Below are 26,979 nucleotides of genomic sequence, written 5' to 3' on the forward strand. Positions count from 1 at the left end.
CTGGAGAGCCAGTATACAGAATCAAGCAGATCGTAACAAAAACAGGTCAGCAGGTTCCAGATGGTTGCTAATTGCGATCTCAGCATATCAAAGCTAGAGCTATGCTCTGCATGCAGCATGGGCTAGCTTTCGTTTGCTTCTGCAGGAGCATGTTTTAATTTCTGTTTGCTAATTGCTGTAATGTCCTTACTAGAGCTGAGTCATGTTGAAAAACTCTCACAAAGCACCATATTTTTTTGTGTGGACAAACTACAAAGCAAGTGCTGCACTTCCTGTATTTCTGCATCATTTAGCAATTCAGTAGCAACTATTTTGTTGATGGGCCTGTTTAATTTGTTGATGGTAAACATGCAGAAATAGAGACCATGTGTGCTTGACCAAAATGTCATTCTTTGGGGGGAGGAAATCATGTGAATAATATGCTTAAAATCATGATATTATTGGCTCTTGGAACAGTTGATTTACATGCTATAAAACTGGGCTGTGAGCAGTGGTAACTAAAAGAAAATGTTTTCAATTCGATTTATTTGTCTAGCAATATATTTTGAGAATGTATGGCAACAGTGTTCAAATTGAAAAACAGGTGGTGGAAAGAGATGAATGTGAGAAATGCTCAGTATCCTGAAATGTTAATTACATAGAGTCTTGCTGCAGAGCTTTCTATTTGACACCATCTAATTCTAAAGTATGTGAAAAATTGAGCTAGAAGTGTTGAAAATTGTGCAGCAGGCACTGAGAGTGATTGGAATCTTTGATTGCACTGACAGAAATTTTTGTTCTGATGTGCCAAATTAATATTTAACAGCTTGATAGCACTTCCAAATATTGTTTTGAGCGGGTGGTAGATGTGCAAAAGATAATTTACTAAGTAGTAGCAGGATAGGAAATAAAATCAAATGATCAGTAAATGTCTCTCTCTCGTCTCTTTTTTTTTTCTTTTTTCTTTTCTTTTTTTTTTTTTTTTTTTTTTTTGGTACACACTGCCTGCAAGAATAGACTGGATATTGAGAGTCTACCTGAAATGTAGTGGTTACATTTGGTAGTTACAGTTTAGTAGATTTAGTAGTGAAAGGCACTGGTCTCTTTTTTGCTATGTTATTGCTGTTATGCCAAAAAACTAAACTGCAGTCTTTATAGAGGAAAAAAAAAAAAAAAAAGTAAAACCGTAAAAACTTGGAATGCTGCCCAAAGTAATATCTGCATAACTGAGTTCTTTTGTTTTGCAGCATTAGTATGATGGAAAGGAAATACTATCAAAAGGTTGTTAAAATGTAGAAGTATTTCTAACATGTACTGGCTAAAACAAAGAAAAGTGACTTTAAAAGGATTTGTTCTTCTTAATCCTCTTGAAGTTGACTTACTGAATACAGGTTAGTGTTGCAAAGTATTGAAGAAGCAAGTAAGTGCTGGTATATGATTTAGTGAAGTTGTGTATCAAAGGCAGGCATGTATCAAACTTGAATCTCTCCAAAGTTAGGTAAAATTACACCTCCTACTATATGAAAGTTTTTATAATGCCTTAGGTACTTAGTTCCAAACCTGGTTCTGTGCTATTGCGCATTTTTTTTTTTCTTGGACATAGGTTTTATTGTGGCCTTCTGTGCTATATGTAGCTAGACAATACAGAGAAAGAGGAATAAAGGAAAACATTTCCTTATTTACTTTTTCCAGTGCATATCATATGTGTATATTGAATACACAGATTTGGGGCTTTAATAAAGCCACTTCTATGAAAAGACTTCTTAATTTTAGGTATGTATTTTGACACAATGGAATTCTTATCTATAAAATTTTAATAGAGAGTTGTTGCTTATTGCAACAGTTGTTAATCTAACAAAACTACAAGGACTTAAATATCAGAACTAAAATATACCTACAACACATAAAGCAGATGTGTAGAACAGTTGTCTCAAATTTGCCTTAAAAATGTTTGTTGTATGGGACCAATAGTTGAGTAGGCAATTAGGAAAAGATTTCCATAAACTTGAGATATTTTGTGTTTAATTACAAATTTCAGTCCAAGGAATATATTCTAATAAATGCTAGCTTACAAATATGAGACTTTTATTAACTTATGGTGTTCTGCAAAGTTCTGCTAGCTTTGTCAATATTCAGACTGTTTACTTATGTTGCAGTTGTAGAAAATCAGCACACTTCTCATTAATGAAAGCTGTAATTTCCAAGGTGATTGTCTGCAGTAGTGAGAGAAACAAAATATTGTTATTCTTTTTAAAGAAGTTGTTTGTTCAAATTGTGGAAGATAACTTGAAAAATCTATTTATTCCTAAAGTTCTAATATGATGAAGACAGGGTGAAGAGTTTATGAAGTATGATACCTCACACGTTGCCATTTACTCCTTGTCTTGTGAACATTTTCATGGCACATATGGTCTCATAGCAGCACTCTCTTTTCTTTTTATCTTTGCAGCTATGTTGGAAAGAATTATGGTTTAGATCTTCCCATGTTAGCCATGGATGTAGCACTGTCTCCAATGAGAACACAAGACCTGGATCCCGTGCCATCTGATGCATCTCCCATGCTTATAAACATGACTCCTACAGTTGACAGAGAGGGCCAAGAGGATGTCATGAAGGAGCTTGATTCTGGCCAGCAGTATGACAAGCCACCTCCTCTACACACCGGTGCTGATTGGAAGATTGTTCTCCATTTGCCAGAAATTGAGACATGGCTTCGGATGACATCTGAAAGAGTCAGGGATCTGACTTACTCTGTCCAGCAGGACTCAGATAGTAAACATGTGGATGTGCATCTAGTACAGCTAAAGGTAGGTTGAATTTTTTATTGCAGACTTCCATGAAGGTGGTTGCCGTAGTTTTGCTATTGGCAAAGTAAACAAAAGGCCTTTTTGTGATTGCTATAACGTGTCTGACAGCCTGTGCTAAAAAGTAAATAAATTAATTTCAGGAAGATAATAGAAGCTGTATCGTTCTCAGATTTTTTTTTTTCAATGTAATTTACTTATCACTTAATTCAGCAGTCATAACCATGTAAATTAACATGTTCAAACTCTGAGAACAGCTAATACAGCACTAAAGGTTATCTGACTGGAAATTTTGAAAATGCCCAGAAACATTCCCACTGATTTTAATGGGCTTCAATCCCTAAACTGCCCAAATCTGTGTCCCAATAAACATGGCTGCTCATTTGAAAACTAAATGTAGTTTCAAAGGCAGTAGGATAGGGTCTAATGTCTGGCCTCTCAGTCATGTAAAGGTTACATTCACAACTGAACTCAGGTGGGACTACATACAAAGTGGTAGATGTGTAGATTTTTTAAATCTCTGAGTCTTGAAGAAATATGAAGCAATAAGACCTGAATAGTCATAGTCAATAAATCAATCCTTTTTTTTTTTTTTTCCCAACAAGAAAACCCATTAGCAAGACTGGACTTTGTCAAAAAATAAAACAAAATGAAAAAAATAAATATTCTGTGTAAAGCAGAAGAGCAACAATATTCATTCCACCGATTCACTGAAATCAAGTCTGTTTAAGTAATTATTGCTGTCTGGGTTGCAAATTTAAAATTCAGTGTTGAATCTTTAAACATTTTATAGAAGTTCAAGGTGAAATTCAATCAAATATTCTCCAGGACTGTTTGCGCATGTTTGTTTGCAAGGCTTGGCTTGCTGCAGTACATTAAGCGTGCTTTTGAAGGCAGCAAACAACCTCCAAAAATAGCAAGCAAATATTATCTCTTCAGACTGAGCTGTCTTCAGAGTCCTGCATTCTGAGCCCTGTTTATGCGAACATAGTTTTCCTTCATACTCAGCGCAATGGTATTTTATTTATGTTTATTTTAGGACTGGGGCTTTAGGATATCTTAAAATACAACTCTATATGAGTGCTCACCACAGAGCAATTGTACTGTAATCAGTCATAACCAAAGGTGGTTAAGATCCTGCCATTTTTCTGAAAAACTTGGGGTAAACTTTGCTAGCCTTTGAACCTGTGCTAGCCTATATCCCCAACATGCAGTAGCCTCTTAGAGAATGTGCTTTTTACATAATGCAAGCAGACATAAAAGATCTTGCTGGATACTGCCATGCTGATCTGGGATTGCTTGTGGCCAAATCAGTGCTGAGCTGAAACTGAAGAGTGGGAATGCTTGTGGATGGCATTTGCACACAGCTTCGGGCCAGCTCAGGGCACAAGCAGGACTGAGCTATGCCTGCTGGCAAAATGGGAATGCTCTGTACATACAATTCACCTTCATACTTCCGGTAAAATGTTTTATTTCCAAATAGAGGTCATTGAATGAAGACCATTCCTCATAGTTTTCTCCTTTTTAGAGTTTGTGAAGTAGTAGGAGCCAATGGTAGTTCATAATATATATATATTAAGCTGTGAAAACAATTGCTGTAGCACCTAGGGATTGTTTGGGATTAGGACGATATCTGGATAATGCAATCGTAAAAAAGGACAATGTGAAACAATCTCAATTATGTTCGGTTATGTGGGCTATCAGCTGGGCTAGGGGGCTGGCGGTGAGGCTGTCAGCCTGTGTATGGACCCTGGTTTTACGGGGAAGTGCTGCCCTTTTGCATATTTATATGTGCATGTATCTTTGTGTGTGCAAGATAATGATTGCATTTTAAGATACTTTTGAAATATTTGATATATTTTTTTAATTATTCAAAGAGTAATGTAAGTAGTAGTAGATTTAAAAAAAATCATCTGAGCTAGTAGTAAAAAGCTCAAAAATTCTTGAAGACATTAGGAATACATGTAAGCTGCTTGCCTGTGGACAGGCAAGAAAGAAATAAAACTTAAAAAAAAAAACAAATGCTTCTGGAATTGCTTTTATTCGGACTTCAGATATATTTCAATTCAATTGTTTTGTCGTCTTTGTATCCTCCTATATTACAACACATAATGAACTGATATTGATATTAAGCATTATTTCTAGGGCTTTAGCTAAAGGATTTTTGTAGTAGAGTCTCAAGTGTATGTGATAAATGTAACAATACAATAATCTGAGCTGTGTTGGAAACAAGTGACATGTTTGGAAGAGGAAAGAGTGGTCAACGTGAATGCAATTATCTCATTGCACCTAAAGATAATTGACAGTTATAATTGTAAACATAACATGAAATAAAAGCTATCTTCTCTAGGCTCTTTTGTTGCTCTAGAAATCACAACCAGAGAAACAAAATACTTCACACAACTGATTTTAAAATTACTTAACTGTTTTTCATAATTCGTATTTGAGCAAATTGAATTAAAGCAATTATACAAACATACGAAATTAATACATTTACAATATAATGTTACTAAATTTAACAGCAATATAAGATTCCTTTTGTATGGTAGGATTATGACCAGCAGATCAGCTTTATCAATTCTTCATGTTGTAACCTGGGCAAAGTACTAACATCATACACATCAATATGTATATGTGTACATATACAGGTGGAAATATCAGCATAAATATGCATGTAAAAGTCTTTTTATAGTATCACTAGTAAAAAAAAAAAAAAGTGTTCTATTACAGACTTGGTGAAGGGACGTTCCTAATTTGCGAACCTACCCCAGGGCAGGTTAGATCCAGCTTTCCTAGGTTTTACACTGTGTGGTTACAGGAGACCATCTCATTTTGTTTTGTGGTCAGTTCTAGCATCTGAAGTGAAAAGCCCTTTTTTTTTTTTTTCCTGTAATTTTTCATTTTATACTTATTTAAATATATAAATCACTAATCACTAGGTGTTTTGTTTTTTTATTTTGTTGTTTTTTTTTTTTTTTTGTCCAGCTTGACCTTCAGACCTTGCTTTAAAAATATAACATTTAAAATGTTTCAGCCTTTTAGGAGGTTTTACATAACATTCATAAGCATTGCTATGTTCCCTCTATATTTCTAGATTTTAAAAAATATATTTTCTATTTGCGCTTTATGGCTTATGGCTTATCATTTTGTGCTTGCACAACACCCAGAATACTGAGTTCTTGATCTGTGGCTTGGGTTGAAAGAATGGTGTTCAAGGGGCATTTGGAACGTCTTTAGTAACATGCTTCAGCTTTTGTGCTCAGGGAGTTGGATTCAATATTTGTAGGTCCTTTCTAACTGTATTTTTCTATTCTAGTACTGAAAAAAATATATAACTTTTATATATAAAATATATAACCTTTATGCTATATACATAGCATAGCATATCGTATGCTATGATAATTCTCACTTCTCCATGAGGGATTCCTTCCAACTCATCTGGGTCCTTCTGGAAATGATGTGCCTAGACTGGACACAGGGCTTAGTGTGAGGCTTTGCTACTGCTGAGTAGACTGAAAAAGTATTTCACACATCTTTCAGATGATGTGTCCCGATTTAGTATTTACTTCTTTCACAGCAGCAGAAGATGGTTGATTCGTGTTCAGCTTGTGATTCATCGTAACTCCCAAACTTCTTTGCTGCACTAAGGCTTTCTCATCTCTTATCTATTTTATCTGTACTATTTTACTTGTAGAACTTTTACCTTTGTATGGCTATTTTTTTTATCTTTTTTTTTTTTTTTTCAAAATTTTTTTTCCCTTTTAAATCTCCCCACACCATTTCTCTTGTCTGTGTCTTTTTCAGTTCCAAACCTTCTGGTGTGTTCCAGAAGCATCTCTACCCAGCACACGCATCGCTGTCATCTGCGGATTGAATAAGCCTTATCTCTACTCTTTGGTCCAAATCAAAGACAGAAACAAATGATATTGACTCAGGGTAGAAGTCTGTAATATAACAGCTTCTGAATGTCTTTTTTTTTTTTTTTTTTTCCTCACTGTAATGTGACAGCAAGACAATTTTTTCATTGTTTGTTTTCCTCAGCCAGCAGAGGTGCAATTGCATTTTCGTGCTGTTTTCTATTTGTTTCAGGTGCTTAAAGTTGATTTCCTCCCTCTGGCTGTCAGTTGGCTCATGGTGATGATGGGCTGGCTTGACGATTGAGCCCATAGGAGCCTCATGTTATTCGCTGGAAAAATTGCTCAGCAAACAGATAATCTTACTTTTGTGAAGGCTTGCTCTGGGTTCACGATGCAGATCTGTCTGTGCTTGTACTCTTTTTGTAATCAGGAGCTCTGTTTCCTGTGGCTTGTTTGGGTCTTTGCTGCTAGTCTCTTGTCTTGCTGTATCACGTAGAACTCTATTAGCCATCGCCACTCCTTTGAAAATACTTGATTCTCTCCCTTTTGCAATGCTCTCTCTCAGAACTAGCCGAGCATCGTGAGTGGGAGGCTTGTCTTATGTCATTCCCTTGGGAAATTTCCTGGAAAGCTCAGCTTCACATGAGTGCTTCATTACACTAGATGCATGAATCATAACTCTCCGGGGTCTGGAATGCCTTATATTAGCCATTTATCTGGTCATCAGTCTTAACTCAAGCTGTGCTAGGATGCATTTACATCTCTCTAACACATTCATTGAAGCTCTTAACAATTGGAAATAGTTGTAAAAGAGATGAAAAAAGCCCTGGTTTTTACTACAAGCTAATCTAGAAGAGCCCACTCTCTGCCCTTGTAATGTGTTAACCTGCTGAGATGCTTTTGTGATCCATTTGGCTTTTTTATTCTGAATGTTTGCTTTTACAGTAAAATCCTTCTTGGAATCCTTCTGAGGCCTGACTTGGATCTGTCTCATTCTTCTGTTTTACTGTATATTCCTTAACCCTCTCAGGGAGGATTCTAGCATTTCATCTCACTGATTATTGCTTTTTATCTGTGGCTCTGGAAAACCTCTCATTTTGCATGAAGCATCATTTTGGATGATAAAATTATGTATTTCTGATGTCAAATAGCTTTTTATTGTGGAGTAAAGTACTAGCTTCTTATTGTGGAGTAAAGTACTCCACTGCCACGTTGTGACTTACAAGTCTGAACCACGTATCTTCTGTTGACATATAAGCATAGCATATAGCATAGCATTTTGTGCTGATTATGACTTTAGATATTTGGAGGACATGGCTCTTTTCTCTCTTTCTGAGTAAAGGGACTTCAGTCATCTTTCTCCAGGATACCCAGGACAGCCTCAAACATATCTTGAGTGGATCTTCTGACTTTCCTTCTGACTCCTCACAACATGACTTTCATGAACTTGGAATGGAGGTCAAATAGCACATAGCCATTTTCATTTTGCCACCTCTTTTTCCACCTTTACAGAGACAAATAATTTGTATTTGCCTTTCTCTTCATACTTAAACCTTGGATAAGAGTATAAGGAATTACCAAAGCAAGGTATTAAAGGATATTAGTTTCTAATGTAGCTGCAGTGAGTAATTCCTTTTTTTTTTTTTTTTTTTTTTTTTCATTCTATTACAAACATTCTGCAAAAATGTGAAACCCAGGGTACTGTAGGTCTTTCTTTCTCATCTCCTCCACTTAAAGTCAGAAGGCTTTGCCTACATGATACTAAGTATTTCTGCTTTTATTGAATAAATGCTGAAGGCTGGACCAAATTACTTTTCTGAGTCTGAGTTTGATGATTATCAGTGGCTGCATTATTCTGAGGCTTGTGACAGCATACCTTGCTGCTGCAGCTATATGGTCTTTGGCTGTGCCAAACCACCTTTAACCAAGGGTGCTATGTCCTCGTCTCTGTACTTAAAGACACCTCTGTATATTGTAAGCAAACTTGGAGAGGCAGTAAGCCTCTTCATGTTACCATAAGTGACACTTTGCAAACGTTCACAGAAAATGTTAGTGACAATCTTTATAGAAAGGTGTGTATATGAAGCTCCTAATGGAAATGCTGTGTGAAATGCTTTATGTGGATGGACAGAAGTTTGCCACAAGAGAGAAATGAAAATAAAACCTTAATTGCAGAGGCTGACAGCAACGAAGTTCAGCTGTTTTGCTTGTAGGCAAGATATGACCCTGGTACTTCAAGTGAATTTTGGTATGCAAATTTATGAGAGTAGTTATTCAAAAGGAGATGATAGAAAATAATAACTCGCAACTGCACAGATTGATTCTTGAGATTTCTTGGTGTGTTTAGCAGCTGCGGTTTATGAAACAGATTTCTCTGACAGACTTATACCTTCCAGGTGTGGATGTTAGTATTAATGCCTGTAGAAATAAACATTTAGCTATAAAGTATGACTTGTTGCTCACTAGAGGTTATTGTATTTAGATCTGAGGAGCAACAAGTTGTTGCTCATAAATGCATGGCAGTGTTGTTATTTGTGGACTCTCAGGTCTAGAAAATAGGGTGAGAGCAAGTGGAATGGTAATTCGCTGATTTTGGCATTAATTTTGTAAAGGTGTCACCTTATGTTGCATATGAAATAAAATTAGGTAAACTTCACTGAAATGAAATTCAGATAACAAAAATAAACATTCAAGGCTCCTCTATGCAATATGATAAGTGTTTCTGATATGATTTTGTTTCGAAGAACTATTTTAGATAGTCTACAGCTAGTGTGAGGATTTAATGCCCATATCAAAAACTCCTAAAGTGAAAGTGGTCCATACCTGTAGGGAAAAGGTAGCTTCATTTATTCTCAACTAGTTAACAAGTTCTAAATGTCTGAGACTGTATCTCAAAAGGACTCTTTTCAAATAATAACGCTTTGTAAGTAATAACTAATTTCAGTCTCTAATCCTGTTAAAGCTATAAGCTTCTCAGAAAACATTCACCTGTGAAGTTTAAAGTTTGAAAGAGCTCAAATGTTTCAGCTCAATGCTTAGGGGGAAGGAAATTCTTCATACTCTCAACAGACATAAGTAAAAACCAAATTCACTGAAGAATTTATTAGAGCATTTTCTTAAAATAGTTGACTTGGATGTCCACTGAAAATTTGAAGCAATTAGGAAATTATTCAGAATCTTCAAGTTCCTTATTAACTTCAGATATAAAAATAAAGTGCTAGCTGCAGGTGTAGTATACATTCAGGGTTCTGAGTGTCAGGGACTTCCTTTTGGCAAGTTTGGTAATAATGTTTTAGATCTTAGTTGTCTATGTAAAGTATACTTCTGCCTTAGATAAATCACTTCAAGGAAAACATGTATAAAATTACCTTGCTCTTATTCCTCAATTTTCCTTTTCAAAACCCAACCCAAAATCTCATCTGTTGACAGATCATATGTTTTTGAAGCACTTAAACACCAAATAAATAGTGATTTCACTATAAGCATATCATGTGTTATGCTGCGCTTTATGCATAGAGATTCCAAAGACTTGACAGAGTCTTTGTGGATTACAATCTAAGTAATTGCAGATGTGAGTTTGTTTATTTTTTTTAGCCAGATGGCTTAATATAAATACAGCACATGCAGAAATATGCTACCTGACTGGCTGCAAATCAAAAACAAGTTTGCTTATGAAAGTATGGTGACTGGTAATAAATTTATCTGTATAGAACATTACCAGTGGAATATATTTCAATAAACATTTAAAATATTCCACTGGTACGTGAACATCAGGTGTTTTTATTAGCTTTTCTTATTATCTGAGTAGTTTTGTGCCTATATATTTATACATAATATTATGTAGCTATTATATATATTATTTTGCCATATGTGTCCAGAGTATTCCTGTTTTGGAAAAAGCCAAAATGGAAAACCTGGAGTACCAGAAATAAATCTGAGTTTCTCAAAATCTATTTCATCAAATAATTTCACTGTTTAGAAGCCTTACAATATAGCATTTCTACAGTCTTGCTCAGATTGACATTTTTAATAAAAAGATGTGACTTATTCACTACATTCTTAACATGCTTTACTACAGTAATATCACACGTTTTTTTTGTTTTTTGTTTTATTTAATAAGATTCATCTTGTCTTTGTAAATTTTAGGCTAAATTCTCTTCTGCCTTAGGAAAAACAAAATCACTTCTGCATCCCTCAAAATTGTTTCTCATTGGCTGCGTACTATCAAACAAGCAGAAGCCAATGCTCTATTCTTCACAGAGCACAATGCTGGAGGTGTTTGGCATGCTCTTGACTCACCTACTGGGTCAGTGCCTTCAAGGTGAAAATGATGTTCAAATAAATATAAATGTCTATTTGCTAGATGCTAGGTTTAGAAATTAAGTGCAAAGCTGTGCAGACTTGCCAGGACTGGTGCAAATCTGAGTCCAGAAACAAGTTCCTAGTTCTAAATAAAGAACCCCAAAACACAACAAAAGCAAACAAACTCCCTCCAACAACAGCAATAAAAACGCCACAAAGTTTACTCCCATTGAGATGTCTACACTTCTGAAATATATATGTATTCCAGAACTTCTAGTTTAGACTTCAGCAATGCACAAATGCATGGAAGTGCACTTTGACCAAGTATAATGATTATTTCTTCCTCTTCTCACTTCATATTGCTCCTACATTAAACTGCACTAACACAGGCTTTAGAAACATGAGCTAATGTACTCTGCCAGTGGTCTCTGGAGAAATATTACAGTAAATATCAAATTTCTGCACAGATGTTACCTATTAGTCTTCTCTAGTCTCTATTCTAATCTGACTCAAACACAAATGTTTACTGGATGTAATGATATGAATGCTTTTCAGTATGATGAGAAATGTTGTATCTTAACTCATCATGCAAATGAATTAATGAAAATGTTTGCTGGGGAGTGTATTTTGTTGCTTGGTACACATAGATGTGATGAAAATTACGCTACTGATGTCCAGACTTGGCAGGAAAAACAAATATTATTTTGAAGGTATGAGTGAGAGTTAAAGTCAGCTTTTTAAGTTAAATCAGTGACATTATATCATTGTTCTTACTTGAAAGTAAGAATGCCAATGAGAATTTTTATTAGAGTACCTGTGACTGTTGAAAGAATTGATTTTATAAATATACATATTTATGTAATTATATGTTTGTATATATGCTTTAACATACAAAAAGCAGTGCCACATAAATCCTCCTGGTGTTTTATTTCTCGGGGGTTAGCTTGAGTCTATATATAGCTTAGAAGGAAGGATATTGTTATGTTTTATAACATGCATCTGGTTCTGATCCACATTGTGAACTATTATGTTTACACATGGTTTTTTACTTTGCATATTTTTGTAGGCTTTGTGGACGTATTTCTTATCAGTTGCTATACTGGTGGGGTTTGTTTCTTTTTCAATTTATAGTTACATGTCCCTTATAATAGGTATGTAAAAACTATAATATGACTTAAGATAGTAGTCAAAGAACAGACACAGAAAGATGCACAAAATGTAAGGGATCCTTTTGTTTGCTTTATTATTGTCAAAATTGCCTGATGAGCTTTTATAGTGAGAGAGCTGAAAGAAATTTTGGGTTATGGCATGATTGCTGTCTGAATGTCAGTAAAATAACACTTGAATTTCAGTAAGAAGCAAAAACAAATTCCACAAGTTAGTAGTTTTTAAATATTCTTTAGTACTTGCCTCTTGCATTGGATGAATTCTTCCTCAGAATCCCTTTACTGGTTAACTGGTTTACTGGTTAAGAGTGAATCTTCTGTGAACTTACGTGATTTCTTTGCAAGTCAAGTAAATTCTCACAGTTGATAAGCAAGCAAGCACAGCAACAAGGTGTGCATTTTCTTGGAGAAAGTAAGTGCCACGTCTGTATAGCTGTGCTTATATTTATAATTTAGCTGTTGTCCTAAAGATAGAAATACTCTTAGTGTGCCCCATTTCCCACATTTTCTATCCACAGCATCAGCTGTTTTCCCATTTCTCTGACACAGCTCCCATCCCGTAACTGACTTGGGTGTGAGGTACCTTCCAGGGGATTGAGCTGCACTTGGCATGGCCTTGCCCACTCCTGATCTGCCTCCCTGGGACAGCCTGGGAACTGTGCCGAGCCCTGAGTTTTCCTTAGGTTTTCCCTAGATTGCTCCAGACCTTGGCCCATTGTCTGTATCTGACAAATACAGCTGGGCTGCACTGCTGGCTGAGAGCATAGCTTCAGGCTTGCATCTGACTGGCAGTGCCACTTTGTCAAAAAGGTTGTAAAGACAAACTAGATTATCTCTCTTGGATTGTTTTATGCTTCCCTGAGTTGTGGGTAAAGAAGTGTTACCAGTGTTACATGTGTTTGTGCAAAAGATTTGATTGCATTTCATGTAACTATCTCTATTGATGTTGTGCAGAATCAGAGACAGAGGAACAAGCTTTTGCTTTGAACAGGAACAGAACCATTTACAATGGAATGAGCAGAAATGGGGAGCAAAAGGAGAATTCATATTTATGGGTTCCATCTGTTAAACCTTTATGAATGCATTCTCCTCTTTCTGTGAAGGACTCCCTGGAGGAAGACAATAGCTTTTGTGGAGGCAGTTGTAATTCTAGGCCTTGCATTTCAAAAGGTGGAACACATTTTTTTGGGGATGTTTCCATTTCTTTTTGGGAAACACATGTAATGCAGAAGGCCTAAAGCAGCACTGCATTAGATGTTGTAGTACTCCAAAATTCTGACAGACCTTTTATAAGTTCTCATGAAACAGAAAATCTGCTGAATCTGTTAATGCATCCTGACTTCCCCTTCCCATTGAGCGGTGCCCATACTTCTTATAATCTGCACTGTCTGAGAATACACATTTTGCACCTTTCAGTAAAATTTATCGATCCTTTTCTCCTTAGTTAGCCCCACAGCTGTATCTGCCCTATCAGTAGTTAAAAACTTCAAATGGGACTTGAATCACGTTACAGCATACTGACTTAATGAATTCAAACATTCAAAAAGCAAGAAAGCAAGTAATCTTTCTGTGGTATAGGTTCTTCAGATTTTACTATATATTATAGGAAATGGATTTTATATTTCTATTTCCAATATGATTATGATTGGACAGTCTGAAATATGTTCTAATTAACATATGTATAAGGACATATGTGCATAAATGCATGTGTGTGTGTGTATATAGCATGCTTACAATACCATAAAAGAAATTTAGTGCTATCACTACCTCAGTATTTGTATATCCGCTTATTCCTCATCCAAGATTCTTCTGATTTATCCATCCTAAACTGTTTGATCTACTGTGTTACAACTCACCATAATACATCATTTAATCCATGTGTATTTGTAAGAGCTCTGTGCTTGCCATTGGCCACAAGCTGAACTGTAATTCAATAACTGGTCTCTTGCTCTCCATAGCTATTGAGAGCTATTCTATGTCTATGCGTCTATTTAGCACACTGACAGAAGAAAAACATCTGACATGATGGAATATTGTTAGTGTCCTTTGGGAAGCAAGAATTGACTTGAGGAGCAATGTTATATTGTACCTTTAGATATGCTAAAATTACCCAAATATCTCCCAGAATAGTAGGGACAGTATTGTATTTTTTTTTTCTTTCTTTCTTTTTTTTTTTTTTTTTCAAAGCTATTAAACTGTCCAGGATGAGCAGAATGGTTCATAGACCACTCCATCACCTTCTGTGAGAAGCACGTCTGGAATTCGTCACTATATCCCAACGCTGTCCAGCAGCTAGGATACAAAATCATTAAATGGAAGTTTGTACAATCAGTAGCCAGCTATGCTCTATAATCACAGAACTGAAATACTAAACTTAATATTCTTATTTGCTATTCAACAGTTATTTTGAGGCTATATTTTTAAGAAACAAGCAGGGCTAGAAAAAATAAGTGAAGGATTTTGGGGGTAATACATAAATTTTACAGTCTAGGCACTTAAGACTATCATCACATATTGTGAGACTCAGGAAAAAAGGAGGAGGGATATTCCCGAGGACAGTGCAGTAAAACTTGCCTGTGTGTGATACCTTTTAAGCTATCTTGTGTTTTGAATATCCTTTTTGCCATGTAATTGTTACATTTGCAAGTAAATAATGAAGATAAGGTGACTTCAAACATAAGGTTTAAGAATTTCAAAGAAAAAGATGATTCAGTGGAAAGATCAAGAGCTCTTTTAGATGAGGAGGGGGAGTGAGAGAGCGGTTGTGGGGGTTAGCTGCCCAGCATGGTAAAACCACCACAATCAGCACAGATGTGCACCAGAGCAAGCGGAGGATTGGCTTGCTAAGGACTGAAGAAGCAAGGCGCTCCTTCAGAGGGGCGCACACTAGAGGGGCGTGCACTCGGGTTAGGAAATGATCTGAGCCAAATGGTTCCTTGCGGAGCATGTAGATGCTGTACCCCCACCCCGTCCCCGCCAAGAAGGGCCAATAGCTGCATTTGCTGTGCTTGTGAAAATGTTCATATGGTGGTGCTTAGAGATGGAATGAAACCTCGGGAGAAAATATTTCTTTGGTGAGGTCATCGGGAATTCTTTCATACAGCATTTATAGGGACTTTCTGAAAGTTCAGATGCCTGTTTTCATGGTGGAGACAGAACAGTTTATTACACATTTATTCTCATTTGCATTAGGAGGTACAGGGACCCCTTCAATACCTATTTTTCTAGGTATAGGGCTAGCATTGTATCTTGCAATGGATAATTTCGGTACATTGTGTTGAATCAGTAAACATTACACAGTGTGTAACCTGTAAATGTGTGTAACCAGATATGAATTCTCATGTATGATGCACACAAATATAATCTCTTCAAAGAGTAGTTTAAGTATCCACACTGTTTACGAATATCAGCCAGCACTTCCACATGAAGGAGTAATGCAGGATTAAGAAAGAAAATAGCATACAAGGGAAAGGAGCCAGTCTGTTTTCTCAAGAGGAATATTGCATCTCTAGGTATGAATAGCATTGTTTTCCTTCAAAGAAACCCAAAGTATTGACAATGCTATATTATTTTTCAAACATGAGGTAGAATAAGTAAGAAATGCTGAAACCATGCTTTTACTGCATTACAATTTAAATTAAATGCTTTTGCTTTTATCTGAGATCTGAAAGGATAGCTTTCCTGACTCAAATCTGTTCCAGATTTTCTTGATCCTAATTACCAGTGAAACAATTACAATATATTTTCTCTATATCTATTCCTCTTTTTCTTTCTCTCCCTTTCTCCTCCCTGCCCCCTCCTCCCCCCTTTTTTTCTGACTTCATGGTGATCTCCACTGCAATTTAATCCACTGTTCTCAGTTTTATAGTCAAAATATACATGACTGATCTGTGAATTTTGTACCAGGTCTTAATTGTATGGCTTGTGCTACTCTGTTGTCCCATGTAGGAGATCTGAAAAAGATATTGAATGGGAATGACAATGTGATATTAATATAAAGTTCATAATAGGTTTCAGTTATTGTAGCAGTTACTTGAAAAGTTACAAGGGAATAACCCGCATTATGTATAGGTATCTTAGAAACTGGTGAAAGAGATTTTTCCTCTGTTCAAAAGAATACATAGAGGTTGACCAGCATGGAGCAGCTCAGTTTTGAAGTTCCAAATAGTTTCTTCACATTGCTAGCTTTATTTTACAGCTTCTCCTTTCTTCTTTCTTTTTCTTTCTGCCTTTTTTCCCCCCAAGTGCTCATGATTTTTCTCTTTCCAAACTCCCATCTGATTCTTGTCCTTTTTCATTTCATCTTCCTGCTTGTCCTTCACTGAAACACATTGCCGAGTCATCTGCTACCATGCTGAATTGCTATTTTAAAAAGCAGTTTTCTTTCTTTCCTTACCTGGACCAATGCCATGTTCTGTGGAGAGGGCAAGAGCCTGCCAGAGCGTGTGTTTAAGGAATGCTTACTGCATTGGAAATGAAGCAGGGAAGTGAAGGACAATGCCAGTCTCTGTGCATGGGCCATATTTCATTCCAGTAGGTGTGTGTTTTTTTTTTTTTTTTTTGTAAAGTCTGATTTTGTTCATTTTCTATGACCATAGAAGTATAAATAGGAAATTCACTTTAAAATCTTTAATACATTCTCCAGTATGCTGAAAGAAAAGGAAGAAAAAACAAACAAACAAACAAACAAAAAAAAGCACAAACCAACCAAACAAAAACCAACCAAACCACAGATTTTAAGGGTGTAAGATTTGATTCTGCTTCAAAGAGTTCCTAGTACAATTGTGGTATGCCCCTGCAGTATATCAGCTAGCCAGCAGTGACATGTGTTCACGCTGTCCTGTGCCCACTCATGGGACTCTAATGGGGGTTTTATGCATGGTCTTGCATCTTCCCGTATTAGAGACCAAGGGTCAGTTATTTCAACAGAATGGATGCGGCTTTTGTTGCCTTGCCATGTGAATAATCTGTCCTTCAATAAGAAATACAACTATAGAAAGGTGGCAGCTTAATATTGGTAGGGTAAAATGGCAGTTAAGAAGTAAATATACATTAGAAATCTGCAATAATTCATCCAGAATTTTCCATTATACTGAAATTGCTGAATGATTCAAGTCCACTCTGAAGGCCTCCCTTCATCAAGCTTCTGTGCTGGTAGGCTTCACTCTTGCAGTTGGGATATCACCTGGCTTGAGGGTGTCTGCCTGTCAGTGCCAAAATGAACAACAAAAATGTCACATCTATAACATCTGTACGTCTGTAAACATCTATATTAGTAATAGTAAACTGCATAGTTAATCTGTGATTGGGACACAGTTTTGCAAACATGGATGATGTTTTTTGTGTTCCTGAGTAACTCTTTAACTATATAGGACCTCTTAAATGTGGAATTTAGTAGCACACATTTGAATTTTTGCCTTTTTAGCATGAAAACAACACACTTATATGTCGTACCTTGTTATTTCTACAAAGGATTAAATTGGCTTTCTTGCAGTATACCCCCATTAGGGCAATTACTTTTGCAAGGTATAAGTTTTATTTCATGTAGTATTGTAGGAAAATCTTTGTAATTTGTCTCCTTGGTTCATTGTCTGGGAAGATTTTCTTTTAGGGAGAGGAATTAGAAATTTTAAATAATATTGATGTTGTGTGTAGTTAACTGCGTTTGTTATATACATTCTTTTATTTATTTATTTATTTATTTATTTATTGTTCTTATAACATTTGTGAGAACACAGTGAATGTGGTGACATAGAAGGCTAGAATTTCTGTAAAAATTAAGCAAAACATGAAAACGCAGAGCCTCTGTGTACTAGTCTTTAGTGATAATGCTTAGTGAGTTGGAATAGCTGAAAAGTACGGCGCAGCTGTGGTTGTGTTGCAGCACCACCTGGTGCTCCCGGCGGCTGAGTGAATGAATGAATGTCTGAGCAGCTGCTGTCGGGGCAAAAAACAACCAAGCAAAAAGCTGGGTTGGTATTACATGCATACAGCTTTGGAGAATCAATAGTGATGTGCAAGCTTTTTTTTTTTTTTAAAGTTTATCTGAAAAAAAATATGTTCATAACATGTTAAATTACCATAATAAGTTTTACAAAATAAAATGCTTGGTCATGCAATGGTAAAGCTGATATAGAGTCTTTAGGGAAGCATGTCTGCATTTATGTATATACTGATATTTATAAATATTTGTACTGATACTCCCTTGAAATATTAGATTTCTACCATGCTTTAGATGAAAAAAATATCTGCCTGATTGTGATGTTAATGGGAGACAGCGTGCAACTTAAAAATACCCCTGAACAGAGGGCCCCCTGTATAACCCGACAAGTTTCTTTAGAGGTTACAGAATTACAGCTTCTCCAGTTCTGCAGGGGCCACTAGAAAAAATGATATCTTCGTAGTTTTTACACACTATTTTTAAGTTGTTTACACAGCGTGAGTTAGCATGCTCCCCCCCCCAACTGAATACTTGATATAGTGTAGACCAGATAGACGCAACTGGACTTTTACTGAAGTCCAAAATGAACTGATAGCAAAATCAGGAGCAAGAACGAGTCATTTCAGTCCCACAAATCCACTGGACCACTGCTGTTGTCATCACCTCAATCCTCCCTGGCTGCCCCTAAGGCAAGCTCGTTCTCTTTAATAGCATTGTTCTTTAACTGTGTTGTTTACATTTGACAATTTATTTTAATCAAAATGGGCTTTTGTAGTAAGCATTATTACAAAACAAGTTTTCTGGGAGAAGTGCAGACATCAATATAGCAACATCCTGGTAATATAAAGTATTCCAGCATGATAAAATTTTAGCAGAAGAAATGCCCATACACATTAAGTAGACCATAATGGATTTTGTTTAACTTCCTTTGATAAGTTAATGACTGTCTAAATATCTTTCTAAATTTGGAAACATGCTAAACTCATCCTTTTATCCAAACGTTCTCGTGTTTTCCTTCACTGCCAAAAAAAAAAAAAAAAAAAAAGGCGATAAAAAGAGATAAAATAAACAGCTTTTTTTTTGAGCTTCCAAGTTCAGCCCATATGAGCTGGCACATATCCTCAGAAATTTCGGCCCTCTGCCTTAAAAATATGTGAGCTTTCTCTATTTTTTTTCCTTCTGTGAAGTCCTATAAGAATTATTCACGCATAACATGTACAGCTGTGCACATCAAATGCTAGTAAGAAGCAATGTGAACTATAAAACAAAATAGTGTACTCATTTTCAGTGTGGGATGAATAAGGGACTGGCAGTCCGCTGAAGCAGTGATAAGACCAAGATTTTCATATGTTGCGTTTCCCCTAAGCTCTGTTTTCTTTCTCTTACCTTAGAACAATATGTGCATTCACATAACTGTGAAATAAAACTGTTTGGCCTTTTGTGCAGTTTCACTTTGTTGTAGCTCAGATGGACTGAAAGAGCAGCTGAATAACTTGATATTGAAAACTTAAAGGTCATGAATATTGGATGTACCAGCTGTTTCCATTAAAAAAATAAAAAAATAAAAATGAATGATGTAATCCTATTGCCTAGAAATGTCTGGAATGTGACAATCAGTCAGCTGGAATAGGAGAGGGAAAACCAGTTTTAACCAGCCTTTCATTTCCTAGGAAAGACCATATTTAGAGTTTCGCATGATTAAATCCTTCAGGGCAAAAGCTGAAACTGTCATTTGTCTAGCTATTTATTCTCTGTGAAGTATTAGAAATGCAATTTAGACAAAGCATTCCTCTGCAGTAGCCTTACTCAGCTTTTGGTTTTTCAGGAGGGTGATGAAATGTTGTAACAGAAAAGTCTGGCTCCACTTAGCATCTTTCAATTACATTATATATCTCTGAATATGTCAAGTCATACTTTGTAATGGTAACACATTGAGGAATATTTAATACGATAATCGGCTTGAAAAGTGTGGGTGAGATCTGCAGCTTCACCTGTTTTCCGTGCACTCCTTTAGTAGAATAAAGAAGAATAAATAGGAAACCAGCATGTGCATCCTAAGCACCACTCTTAATTTCTTAGATTCTGAAAGAAAGAATTTGAAAATGTAGGGAGGAATAGATTAAACCTTCATTTTTTTGCTGTGTGCAGAAGGAAGATATGCTGTAACAAAGGGATACAGGGTAGATATGCAGAGAATAAAATGATTTAGTTTCTCAGTGATTCTCAGTTTAAATGCCAGCAATTAAAATGCCAAAGGCACTATTCACTGGTATTTTCTTAACAAAAAGGAGATTTTAAAGTCTGCTACTTCTCTGTGCCTCACATAGGTGCATTTGTTTGCATATTTTTTTCTGAAGACATTAAATAAATACAGATACATTCAATAGGACCAGCAGTTGGGACAGGTTTGTTTTCAAATTGATTTGAATTTTGCATTAAATTATGATGATGCTCAGACTGCAAAATCTGCCATGCTAGAACTTCTCTTTTGTTTGCTTTGGTTTATTTCTTGCTTGTTTTCCTCTTTTCATTTATGATGATTTAGGGGGTGCTCAGGGAAAGTTTTGGTGAAATTATGAGCAAACTAGTAATAAAGAAAATATTAGTTAATGAAGTTTAAATTAAATTTGAATATGTCTGTTCTGGTATTTAGACTCGATTATATTATCTGAAATAATGTAATGATATACTCCACACATAGCTGCACATGTGTGAATCAGTAAAAGCCGAGTACAAAAGAGATTTTACTTTTGGTCTCTTGTATCCCACTTGAAAATCACAGAAACATATTGGGCTGTAAAACCCATTTTTTTGGGTCATGGGTGATGAGTTACATACATAAACTGTGTGTCATGGAGAGAAAGGCTATGCTGCTTTTGAGCACTTGACTTTTTCCAGGTAGGTGCTTCAGAAGTTTATTTACACAATTTTGATTTAAAATAAGATTTTTTCCCCCTTAAGATTTATATAAATGGAAAACTTGAAACAAAATATTCTCACACTCCTAACTCTATTCACCCACCCGTGCTTCTTGATTGTCTGCAGCTCACGTGTATTTACAATCTCCTTTAGAAGAAATTTTTCTCTTAATGGTGTTCCTGCTTGTGGTGCTTTTAGAAAAGCTTGTCCTGTGTGTGTGCGCACAAGCTGGCTGACTATTATAGCTGTCATCTGGGACGGTCGGAGGAGCTGTTTGTCGTGGTTGCATCTGTGAGGTTAGATCTGCCACTATTGGAAGTATGAGAACGGGTGGGAGCAAGAAAGCTGATCCAGGAACAAAAAAGAAGAAAGGAGCGGGGGGAGGAATGGGAATGAACAGCAAATGAGGGTGTGGAGGTATGACTGAGCCTTTCGACATGACTTTGAAATAGTTAGACAGCTAGGGAATTTGGAAGGAATTCAGGGCAAATGGGGGGGAAGCTGAGGCCCTGTACAGAAGAGGGAGCCCTCTTCAAGAGAACTGAGGGGAAGGTAAGAGTCCAGTTGTAATAAGTTAAGCTCTTTAAGTGGTTTTCTCCTCCCATCCATAACATAATAAGTGATGCCTGCAAATGTGACCATTACCAAAGTAACAGTCTCTGTTTTGTAAGTGATGAATCACTCCATTGGGGAAGTTATAACTTCCTATTAATACATTTGTTCCAAGCAGATGATCTACCAGGTCCTAAAATAAATTCTAAACTTCCTAACATTAACCCAGTAAATATTTCCATCCTAGTCGAAGCTTAAAAATGAAAATCAGAATAAGCTGGGGGGCAGATATTTACTTTTACCCTGTGAATTAGAGGCTGGTTTGTCTCTGCGATCAGCTTTATGGGGTTACCAAGTGACCGATATCATACTGGATTCCTTCCTGTCATAATGCCACGAGCATTCTGCTGGAACTTAGGTCACTGCTTAAAATAACCTTGCTATTTGCAAGTCTACAAGTGTGGGATGAAATTTCAGTTAGCTGCCATACAGCAGAGCTGGATGCTGAGAAATCGCGACTGTAGCTCCGAACATGCAAGCAAAGAGCAGGCAGGCCTAAACTTGATCTGCACAGTCGCTCAGGTAGAGGCAGCAGATTATTTGCTATATTTCATGCAAAACAAAAGCTGTTGACTCGGCACTGAAGATGGATTGGGTTGCATATCATCTGTGGCTTACATGTCTGTCTTATAAACAGACCCTTTTTTTCTGAATTGCTGGTTGTGTGTAACTCCTTTAGCTGAGGAGAAGAAATGGGACAGTCATTTTTTTTGCAAAGCTGATATCTGAAAAATCTCCCTCCAGTATAAATGAGGTAAGACCACCATTAAAGTGAAAAGCTTTCCAAAACATAGGAAATATCTAAAGCAATAAACTATCCATTTGAATTTTTAATCAGTAAAGGCAATTTTTGTTTTTTAATCCATAGTTTTTCAAATTCTAAAGTATTGCATGACCTAAACGTATTTGGTTTGAAATAATGTTTCATTTCCTGTGCACTGTAAATCTAACATGTAAAATGGACAGATCTTTTCCCCAATGGATGTAGATTTCTGAATGTTGAGAGAAGTGTTTGGTCTCTTTCACTCCTTGTACTACATAATGTAAACTTTCTGCAATTGCAGTCTTTTGTTTAAACAATTTAAGTCATTCACTTCTGAAAGGAAAAAGATGTTTGTTGTGTGTAAATGTTTTAATGTCATGTGTCCCTTGTGTCGATGGGGACTTTATAACTTTTTTTGTAGTTGAAACTTAATGCTCAGTCTTCTCTATTCCCTGAGACATTACTCAGCTAACTTTTATAGGTCATAGTATAATTAGAAATAGACACTGTATGATTATAATTACATTACTTTGATGAAAACTTTGACCTATATTGTGAAGAGTTGTGTTCAGTAAAGCTTCAGGAAACATACTGAAGATAGCATTAATAATAGAAAATATTTTGTCCCTACATCCATATTTTGTGATCTGTTAGAAACTCATTGAATTCTGTAGCTCTTCACAGGGAGACTGAATGTGATATATGAACAGCGGCCAATGAAGTATCCACTCTTGTTTAATACTGTTATAGTCCTTTAGGAGACCTTTTTCAAAATATTCTGTGAGCTGTAACTTTTCCAAAGGCCCTTTGTTTTATTCTTCTTCTCAGCTCACAAAGTTGCATGTGTGCAATGTCTGGAAGAATATGCTTAGACTGCTCAGAACTGTCTGTTCCCTTTGCATTCTTTTGAAATTGCATCTACAGGAAAAGTTCAGGAATTTTTGGTTAAACAAGGTGGTTTTCTTCAAAGATTTGCATTGGAATAAGATGATAAAGCCTTTTGACTTCCCTGAAGCAGAAGTTGGCAATGGATGGGCAATTGTTGACTGGTGTGTTGTTTTGTACAAAGTGCCAGAATAATGGGAAGCCAGTCATAGGTTATGGCAACTGTTTCAACTGCTGTTTGGGTAGAATTTCTCGCTCCTTTTAAAAGGTTTTAAGTTTTGCTGTTTTGCTGCCCATGGATCATTTACCAATTGCCCTTGATTAGACTTTGCTGGCTAAGGAAGTTACAACCTTTATCTCTATAATGGTAGTGCACACTGTCGTCTTCTCCTAAACATTGTTGGTGATAGTTTCAAGCAATGGAAAATTCTGCTACACCCAATGTACATAGCACTGGAAGTGTAGTAGTGGCTTTCTACATAAATGTTATTGCCCCGTTTCTTATCAGGTTCTGAATGCTTTTCAGATGTTTAAATGTATCATTAAAGTAGGAGTTAGAATCTATTCTGTTCCATACAGGAACTAGAAAGCTCTTTTTTTTTTTTTTTTTTTTTTTTTCTTTCTTTCTTCCATGGTTATATCTATATAATCATTTTAGTTTGGGTCAAGAGTGATTACAAGCAATCTGCTATTTTTCTCCATTCTGATGTCTTGTGTTCATGCTGGAGAGCAGACTCACTGTGTGCAAGCTGCTTGTTACTGCTCAGTCGTTGCTGACTAAGTGCTTCTTTTCATCCTTTCTTTCCTCAATCTCTTTGTCTTCATTCATGTTTTATTTGTTGTTGTATCCGTAGTGATATTTACTTTTGCTTTTCATCATTTGGCACTTTCCTGTGCAAGTAGTTCTTACATGCAATGGATATGTAATTGCCTTGAATGTGTTAGATACACTCTTATCAAGTGTAGGATTTCCTTTCCCATATTTCTTGCATGTGTTGATAAGTAAAGAAACTTTCTCAGAAATTAATATATTTTTTCTGATTTTACTGTTTTTGCAGCATGTTTGTCTCAGAGACAAAACGTAAAATTGGAGAGTCAAGTTCAGTTTTGATTATTACCTGGGTTTTAATTTAAGTCTGCATAATTTCTATAAATTCAAGTTGCAAATACCTTCAGGAGAGGTTTTTTGAATTGTTTTGATCTTCCAAATCCCATTTGATATTGTTTAAAATAATAATAATAATAATAATAATGAAAGATAAACAGAAATGGTAGATTTTAGAATTTCTTCACACTGACCTTCAAAAGAACGTATGGCTGATGTTTTGGGAAAGGGTTATTACAGTGAGCAATTTTGCCATCTTTAACGTTTGTGCTTCAATCTCAGGGTGAGATACTGTTCTGGTCATTAAGAATTATGGCTTCCTTCAGCCTTTTGCTAAGAAGCTAAACAGTCAATACGGGTTTTAGTACGTTTTCTTGCTGGAAGTTAGTTTATATTAATGGGTGAGAATGGTCATTATGTCCTACTTAAAATATTAGTGTTTGGTTAATATATTTTTGGAGGGCAGGATTTTGAATCATAGGCAGTATTAGAATTTTAAGAGTCCTGATATGCTGACAAGTTGTCTGCAAACTTGTTTTGATGACATTGTGTTATCAAGTTCTTGTAATGTGCTCCATGCACAGTTCTCCTATATATGTATATATAAAAATGTGTTTTTCAAAATGTTGTTAATATTAGGGAAACTAAAATAGCAAAATAGCAGAGATGTAGCTGTGAAGGCCAGCTTTTTTTTTTTTTTTTTTTTTTTTTTTTTCCCCTTTTCTAAATCTCAGGTTATCTAAAAATAAATACTATAATTTACTTATTAGGTCCTTCCTACTTTGAAGAATAATAAACTAATGTTTCTTGTTGATGAGGGCATGGCTGTTGTTAATGATGACTTCTGGATATTGGACAAACTATGGAAATTTCATTCTTGAATGAATGGTGATCTTAAAGAGGAACATAGACAACTCTTGTGGTGCTTGACTATCTGTATCAGTGTTACCCTTAAGCTGCAGATGTGTTTTCATTATCAGTATGAGCTTGTTTGGTAGATGGCCTCAGTTGATATTTGCACAATCATATTTGCTAAATGGGAAAGATGTCCCAGAAGTGATATCCCTTTCACTACAATATTCTTACACTTACTAGAACAGTGGGTAGAAGGCCAAGGTGTAAAGGTTTCAAAGTCATCATACTATGTCTGGGTTTTGCCATAACCTTTCCATTTCAATCCTCCTGATTTCAGAAAATGGGAAGTTGACTGATAGCTGGAGGCAAAGTTCCTCATAATTTTAACAAGAATAGGACTTGAACATAAACTAGGATTTAGTATAAGATGATTGATATTAATTTTTCTGATTCAGCTGGATGGATAATTGCTATATCCCATATATTAATTTGTTTGAAATTAAGGGTAGTCTAGAGAAATAAAAGTAACTAATTACCAAAGTCAATAAAATAACTTTGAAGTGATTACATTCTGATTTTCTTGTTTCATTTTATTTCAGAGCGCAAGCTTTAAATGTTCTATATTGTAAATTAACAAAGCACAAGTGTAGAGAGACATTTACAGTAGGACTTCCTTCTTATCAGAACTAATTCCACGTGCTTCTTGATTTACTTCTTTGTATATACTTCAGGCTGCCATAATCTAAGGGTCCTATGCCATTGTTTGTGAATCGTATTATCTGAGAGAGAGAAGACTTGGCGTGGCGTAAATTCAGGATTCATTAAGGCTAAATTGATTAAAACTATTTTTGCAGAAAATGTAAATATATACAAGTGAATAAAACAAAAATTGCATTTGAAGCTTGAAGTCACTTAGGTTCATTAACTTCCACACAGACAAGTTCAGCTACTGAATTTCAAAGGGATAGTTTACAGGTCCAGACATGTAAACAGCCTTTCTTTTTCTCATTGCTGCTGCTTGGAGGTAAGAGCTACAGTCTAGACAAAGACAGTTAAGACAGTTTATAACTTATCTCTGCATAGAGATCAAAATGAAATGACATATAAAGAAATGCAAGGCTGCTGGTAGATAAAACTGTTCTTTTCTTCCTCAGCATAACAATTTGTCTCAACCACAAACACGGGTCATGCTGACTTGCTTAGAGATGTGGATGATGCTGACTGTGAAGTGCTTTATAAATCAAGGATCCTATTCCGGGTAGCAACATGTAATAAAAATATTTTTTTATACATACTGTGTATACGTAAAAACGAATAAATATTTAAAAAGTACTGTTCATTTACTGCTTCTTTCAAGGCACTTCAGTCCTACTCTGTAATGCGCAAGTGTACTTTCTCAAGAAGCATGAACATCTTAACAGCCATTAGGCCTGCCAGTGGTTTACACCAGGAATTTTTCTTGTAAAACTAAAACTGGCACTTTTAGGAGAATTATCCTGCTAGAGCACAAATTGACTTCCTGGAATTACTGCATTGGAGTAACCTATGTACGAGCATAGCACAAACTATACAGTCTTGTAACCTGTTTCTAAATTTAAGTACTTCTAACAGCAATGTTTTGTCCGATTTTTAAATAAAATATTTAGTTCTTGATACAGTATTAAAATACTAACCTCTAGTACTCTGAATCTTATAAATAGTCTGAACAAACATCCATTATTAATGATATTGAGTTTTAGATTCTGATTTAATTGGAAATACATGCTTCATTGTGTCTATTTTTATTGGATT

At 35.8% G+C, this 26,979-nt stretch overlaps 1 protein-coding gene across 3 annotated transcripts in view; it reads left to right on the top strand.

The window, feature by feature from the left end:
* Positions 1-2,441: 2,441 nt before the first annotated feature.
* AKAP6 (A-kinase anchoring protein 6) overlaps positions 2,442-26,979 on the top strand; it is a gene marked incomplete at its 5' end in the record, with an annotated part of 220,546 nt that continues 196,008 nt past the window's right edge. For 2 of the 3 annotated variants that reach the window (XM_082762186.1, XM_082762187.1), the window contains one exon: positions 2,442-2,786. In XM_082762186.1, coding sequence (XP_082618312.1) covers positions 2,463-2,786 — 324 coding nt within the window. The remainder of the gene's footprint in view (positions 2,787-26,979) is intronic. The other variant, XM_082762185.1, reaches the window with a different exon arrangement.

Source organism: Aythya marila (assembly GCF_965140915.1).
Source record: "Aythya marila genome assembly, chromosome: 5".
Lineage (NCBI taxonomy): Eukaryota > Metazoa > Chordata > Aves > Anseriformes > Anatidae > Aythya > Aythya marila.